Here is a 7,573-nt window from a genome sequence, read left to right as displayed (position 1 = left end):
CTAACAAACTGACTCTTAACTCCTGATTTTGAAGGTAAGGAGTTTATGTTCTTATTCTTCCTGCAAAAAGAAGTCAGATGGTTAGAATTTCCACAGTTATGACATGTTTTTCTAGGAGCATTAGGAACAGACTTATAATTGTTACTTTTGTTCACACCTTCCATTCTATTCCTATTAAACAGATATACAGATGATATATATCAGTATATATCTGTTTAATTGGTCCTAAAATAATCGTTATCTTCACGAGTAAAATAAAAGCTGGGTGGTCTGCAATTACAGTATTAATTTAAGTAAAATTCAACAAAAAGATGAAAAAAATATGTCCTTTCAATTAGGACTCTCATTGTTTAACTCAATTTCATGTGTCTGACAATTCAACAAAAATATATGACTACAAATTTTTAAAGTTAAGGTTTTTTGTTAAAAGTTTTTAAAAAATCTAACGGAGTGATATATAATAATATTTTAGTGGTTTAAATGAGTCGTCGTGGAGATTGAGTAGCTACTTGATACATTTTAATGAATTCGGTGGGCAATTTGATATAAAACCCAAAATAAAACTCATATTTGTTCATTTTACATATATTTTTTAATATAAATATTGAAAACATATTTAGAGTTTCAAAAAAGAAAATGCAGAAGAGCAGATGACAAGCCAGAGCATAGTCCAAAATCTTCAGCCATTCTTAACATTACATCCAAAAATCTTATCGTGCTTGTGTGCCAGTTAACGCGTCAATAGGATTTTGAAAAATTATTGTATCAACACTACCTTGGTTCTAAAATTATAAACGCAATTTTTGTAACTGTTTCTTTATGATACAGAGGGTCATTTACTTGTAATGTTGTGATATTTTCATCATTTTACTTTAAAATTGTGAGATGTGATATTTAAATATTAGCACGCTGTTTTTTTTATAGCACGAATTCTGCTATTATGAAGAGATATTTGTTGCTAGATTGAAAATCACATTCTTGCTATGGTAATGCAATCCCAAAATATACTCGAATACTATTTGCGGTGAAATTGAAATCTCAAATAATCAACTTCTTGTTACGACGAGAGAAGGGGGATTTAAAATGACTACTTTGAATATTTGAATCACAGAAATGAATACTATGCTAATTAAGAAGCTAACAAGCTGACAGATCATAATCTAAATTACTTAACAGCTACCTAAAACGTACTGGTCTTGTTTTTCCTTTGCTAATACGAGCAAACACCAAACGTATTTATTTAATCTTAATATTGATTCTGATACGATATGGCGATAACTTCTGATCTACTATCCAGGCTAGACCACATGAGGAATCTTGTTACCTGTATAATTCCATATTAATAATGTCAATAAAATGTTAAAGCAAGCCTTTAAAACTATACTATATTGGTATCATTATCATCACTTCACTGCTAAGGAAATTAGCAGCAAGCATTAATCAAAAACTGGTTTTGGAAGATTCTATTATCAATGTCTGTCCTTTTTACCCACATGTAAACATTACAGGCAAACATTTTATGTGCTAACTAATCCAGAAAAATATATTTCAGAAATCTTTCAGCTCATGTGTTGCCACATTGCATTGTCTCCTGTTACATCCTGTAGACTAAGCTTAATCTCCAAATTTATAATTGAGATAATTATTAAGAACTAATGTTTATGGGTTACCTAGCAATGACATAATTTAAAACTAGAGTTTACTAATTTCACACTAATATACATGGTTGAATAGGTCTGCAAATGGAATTGAATTTGAGCAGCCACAAATTCAATATATTTAAGATCAATTTAGTAGCTTTCTACGTGTTCATTATTTTTAATTTAGTTACTGCAACACAGTGACAAAGACAGATGAAATTGGATCTACAGACAAATTAAATTAAATTAAGTCTGTAATAGAATTTAGGCAATTAAAAGTGGTTGCATTCATATATTCAGGATTCGATACTCCAGAAGGAAATTTATTTATCTTGTTATAAAAATTTGATGCTATTTAGTAGCATAACTTACACTGATGATGTACAGTTGATATCTGTTTTACAACACTTTGCAAGAGAAGAGAAATAACAGGGAGTAGTAGTTACCTTTTAGGCGACCACACCATCTATTGGAAAAAGTTGAAGTTAGACTTTCTCGCTTCTATGTCTGTTGATGTACCACAACTTACTCAACATCTTTTTGGGTCGATTAGGAAGTGCACAGAATGCCTTGGTTCTTGGTGATTTCTCAGTTTCATCTGTAAAGTTTTCGTCCAAGTCTTCATCCTCAGCGAGCTTCATTTTAAGAGTTGAAATGTTAGACTTTGGTGTCCCGTGGCCTGAGATGCTCCACTGACCATCTGCTCGCAAAGCCTTACTAGTGACTGATGACCCCAAAGGCCTTGGTGAATCATCGTGAGAATCTAGAAGTGCCTTTATATTGCAAGGAAGATTGGCCGCTTCCTGTCCCTCCTTAGCAGCTCGAGCTTGCTCAAAAAAGAGAACTTGCACAATTACCCTCAGTGGAAGCAACTCATTTTGTGCTGCATCAGTACTGGTTTCCGTGGACAACTTTTTGCAGTCCAGAACTTTGCAAAGACGCTTTCTTTCATTCTTGCTGAGTTCAGGGTGTCCCTGGATGTTCATGCATATAATAAATTTAGCGTGCATACAGAGGAATACGTACCTGCTTATTTTTATGCAATTAAAAGGAAATAACTGTGATACATACTCACTGATGCAATTAAAAGGAATACGTATCTACTTATTTTTATGCAATTAAAAGGAAATAACTGAATAGATGTACCAGATGTACCTTTAAATAGATGTCAATAGCTCTGTATAGACCATCATGTTCTAGCCTTGTAAACTCAGGAAGAGCCTCAGCAATTTGAAGAAATTTTGCTAGGGGTAATTTTTTTTCACAAGCCACCACTCGAAGGTAGCCATCCACGAGTTTTGCCACTTTCAGTTTAGAGCTATGAGATGCTGATAATTTCCTCCTGCTCTCCTGAAACTCAAATTTTATGTTCTCAGCTGAACGCGACCTCTGTCTTTGAAAACCCCCTCCTGCTTTTGGAGGGCTAGTCGGTGGACTCTGAGCCTGTAACATGAACTGCTCTAATATTGTGATGACTATGTCAACATCATATTGTGTCTCTTGAGTGTGAGACATGCTAGGAATCAATAAATCGCTGATTGTTGCTTCCTCTAACTGACTACCAATTCTTCTTGCTAGTTCCATCTTCGACGAAGAAGAAGCTTTAAGGATATTGGCTGCTTTCAAAAGTTTAAGTAGGAAGCTACAAGAAACCGCACTTCTGTCTAATGGAAGTAAACTAATTATTGATTCCAATAGAAGCCTGTGTTTGGAGGTTGCCTCATTAGTAGAATCTGACTCATTATCAGTCTTGACTTGCTTATCAGCATACAAGTGCTTTGATATATTTGGCAGCCATCGAGATGCATACATCCGCAATGCATCACTAATAAGATCAGGAGAAACCTTTCCTCTTGATTTAATGGCTATCATTGTTCTCCAATAAAGGTCTATGCCCAAGTCTGCAACATCTTCAGCCCACCATCCTTTGGATATAACTTTTTTAGAGTCTTTAGACTGCTGGCTCTCTGCACCATTACAGGACTGTGTATCATCCCTACCTCTTCTTGCATGTGATACCTTTGAGGGGTGGGAAAGAACTTTTGAAGCAATAGCTTCGATGCATCTGCTAGTAATATTGAGGTCTTCTGCCCATAAAGTGAACGCTTTGGTGCTTTGTAAGGTCACAACCGAGTCCTTCCAACCATGAAGAACACAAGAATTTAGGAAAACTTCAAGCTTATAGATCAAATTTCCCTTCTCTACTTCCTCGGTCATCTGTAGATACTCAGCAGCACATCGAGCTGATACAATGTTGTTTGCACTAAGAGTTATTGTAATCCCATAGCAGAATTTGGCACATAATTCAAAAGCCTCAACTCCACCTGGGAATTTAGGGAGTTGGACTATTTGACAAGGTGACGATTCAGGTGATTCAGAGCACAGCCTTTGCAGGCGCAAGCACTTGGACAACAGTGGAAACTGTGACAACAATCAAGAAAACACAATTAATATTCACCACCAGTTAATTAAACTCAAATGGAAAGAAAAGGCTTTGACCAAAATGCTCACCTTGTGCAGCAAATATCTTGTTCCCTGTACTTGTATCATAAGATCACAAGAAATCTCCGAGGAGATTGACCTGCATTATCAACAAGAAAAAAAAAACTCGAATTCATCACCTCACTAAGCAATCGAAAAATAAGATATCTATCAAGTAATAATCTTACCTCACAGACTCACTAGTATAGAAAGTATCCGGCCGAGAACCAAGTTTCATAAACTTCATCTCTGAACTTCTTCTTTTGTTTCTTTCTCACTTATGTGCAACTAGACCATGGCCAGATAAGATGATCTAATATGTCTTAAAACAGATATAAAATATACCCGAGCTTCAATGTAGCAGTAAAGAATCAACCCACAAGACTTAGAGCAGCAAGAAATTGTAAAAAGTAAGGTATGGTTTATTTTCAAAAGGATATGGTAACAATTTATAACAATAATGGGCAGACTGACAGTTAAGTCAAGAAGATCAAACAATCCAAAATCAATGTCATGTCAATCTAATTACATGCCCCCCATTTGAAGTAGACATGCAATCACATTAGGGTCAATGTACATATCTAAAACAATAAAAAGATTTTCTTTTCTTTTCGAAAATAAAACTCGAAAAGTAAAAAAAAAACTGTTAGAAAACAAATGCTCACCAACCATATGATAAACTAACTAAGTGATGATACTAATAAGATTAGAAACATGTAATAATTTACTATTACTTATAAGCTGTAGAGTGTAGTAAGCAACTAAGCAAGCATAAGTTAGTTTAAGGTTAATGCCAGCGTTGGGTAGGAGTTAGAGACAGGCAATGTACACGTGCTTATGCTGCTCTGTCATCATTGCCACGCCATTCTTTTCATTTCTTGGCAAATTTTTAGTCTACTGCAGGAATAACAGAACATGCATACACAAAATTACAATGTATCTCACAAACACATACTCTTAATCAAGCCAAAAAGGATAAGAAAATAGAACAAAAGAAAAAGAAAAAGTATTTAATTTTTAGTTGGAGACGGCTCCACGACTGTCTACTAAAAACACGACACAACAGGTAACAATGTAATGTATAGGCTTGATCAACATTTAACCCATATGGGGTCACTGGTGCCAATTTCGTCAAGTTTGAAGAATATGTTTTGGGCTTTTATTGGATACAACTTGTATGTGTCCACCACCGCACTATACATGCCATAAGGTAAGACTGGGTCCTTCTATGCCATACCCAACGGGCTAGCCATTTTACACGTGGGCCCAATTTCCTCTTTTTTACGGTGGATGGAATCAGATTCTCCTAAACAGGATTTTGTGGAATTTTATACTGTAAAAATATTAGGTTTGATCACTCGTTTCATTCAAATACTAGATTAGTACATGCCCAGTTATATTATAATTTTTTTATAAAAATATAATTTGAAATAGTTTAATTTCAATATGTATTATATTTATATCATGTTATGATACTGAGAGATAAAATAAAATTATAAATATAAACACCTAAAAAGAGTATGATAAATTATAATATTTTTTTATTAATTATATAAATATATAATAAATTGATAAATATTTAAATTAGTGGAAGAGAGAATTAGTGGAGACTTTAAAAATGAGGAGGGAGAAATGAGAAATGAGGAAGAGAGAGAATAAGTGGATATTATAACCAAAATGTAAGTATAATTATTAGGGAAAAATGTAATCAAATGAAAGGGAGACATTCAAAATATAATTAATTAGGGAAAAATGTAAGTGGAAGATGATATCAAATTAACGTGAGTTTGACAGAATTTGATGATGTCAGCTTTTTAATGAGAGCTTGACACATGGATGACATCTACTCTTTTTTAGTATAATGTAGATATCAAGTATGTCATTATTTTCCGATTTGACTCAATTTGATCACTAATTTGAAAATTTGTATCAAATAAATCATGTGTCAATGACTAAATGGATACAAATTTTTAATTTTCAAATTAGTAAACAAATTGAGTGTCAAACTGAAAAGTAATGATTTATTTGATACATTTGAATGAAATGAGTGATCAGTTTGATATTTTTATATTTCATACGGAGTAACAATTAATCGGATATTTTGGTGACGTTATCAAGGCGTATCGAGGAAATTTCATTTAGGAGATATAGGACAAATTTTGAGAAAACATTTTTATATTTTTTAATTTTTTGGAGTATATTTTTATAAAATTTAATAGTAAAAAATCCTAAAATTTAGAATACATATCAGCCGATACTCCTTACTAGATTATCAGCCTTGCTTGACCGCTGTATCCTGACAGCTTCATTTTGCATACACGTATGATGTGTCTGTATATTCGCAAGACCAGTAGGGCACAGATTAAGCAAAATTAGAACAAGGCTCGTTATAAACAAAATAGCACAACACAAATGACGAGTGAATACGATTTATAAATATCATCAAAGATTAATCAGAGAAGCACCTCAATCAGAGTAACCATACAAAGTTGTAGGGCCTGTCAATAAAAAATTTCTGGAAATTTTTAAAATGTGTCTGCATGTATTGAATTACTGGAAAGGGATATATCACATTACACAAAGATATCATAATGTTGCAGCTAGCCAGCAACCGACACTCTACTTTCAGTTTGGCTCCTCCTATATGAACATCATAAATTACAACCTACCTAGCATTAGCCTGTAGGCTATAGCTACATCAATGTTTGATTTACATATACACTGCAGACTGCATAATTGACCCCATATTCGTAAAAGAGTAAGTGTTTTTTTCGCTAATTAATGATACATGCACACAGGGCTGGTCGAATTTTTGACTTCGTGCAAGAAGTACAAAAACTCAACGACTACATCAATACTTTCTTGGCAGTAAGTGTTTGTGTGTTACGTATACACTATTGTCACTAATGAACACAATAAGTATGTTGCATAAGGGTTTCTTCCTTCTCAGGGGCTCGACTCGAATGTTACACCCCTTTTTTTATAATAAAAGGGAGATATTATTTAAAATACAAAAAACCTGCAAACAGAGCACTAATATATTTCTAACAATAACTTAACAAACTAAAATCTCCAAAATAATATTAAATCTCCAAAATGTTTAAACCAATAATATCGATTCTGAATTCTCCAAATAAATAATTAAGTCTAAATACTGATAAAATCTGAAATACTAATCAATAAAAAGGGTAGCTCTCCATCGCACAGTCCCAGATCCCCCTAAGCACCTGCCTGAAAAAGAATACGGCATGAGCCAAACGCCCAATACGGATTTGGAATACAATTTATAAAATAAAGAGATCAGAAATAAATAATCAGTAATTTATAATAAAAGAACAATTTTAAAAATAAGTAAGGCTGAAGCAACGAGGGGTTAGGATATTTCATACTGAGATCAGAACAGATACAAATACACACATCATAGGGTACCTAATGTGTGCAACAGAATGGAT

At 33.6% G+C, this 7,573-nt stretch overlaps 1 protein-coding gene across 1 annotated transcript; it reads right to left on the bottom strand.

The window, feature by feature from the left end:
* Positions 1-1,038: 1,038 nt before the first annotated feature.
* Positions 1,039-4,569, bottom strand: LOC141671966 (BTB/POZ domain-containing protein At1g67900-like). The gene is made up of 5 exons (XM_074478439.1): positions 4,310-4,569; positions 4,152-4,221; positions 2,796-4,061; positions 2,087-2,614; positions 1,039-1,324 (listed from the first exon to the last, which is right to left on the bottom strand). Exons 1-4 carry the CDS (start codon positions 4,366-4,368, stop codon positions 2,126-2,128), a joined length of 1,884 nt encoding a protein of 627 aa, XP_074334540.1. The 5' UTR covers positions 4,369-4,569; the 3' UTR covers positions 1,039-1,324; positions 2,087-2,125.
* Between the last annotated feature and the right edge of the window lie 3,004 nt (positions 4,570-7,573).

This window comes from Apium graveolens, chromosome 1 (genome assembly GCF_009905375.1).
Source record: "Apium graveolens cultivar Ventura chromosome 1, ASM990537v1, whole genome shotgun sequence".
NCBI lineage: Eukaryota > Viridiplantae > Streptophyta > Magnoliopsida > Apiales > Apiaceae > Apium > Apium graveolens.
This window is presented reverse-complemented; position numbering and strand designations above follow the sequence as displayed.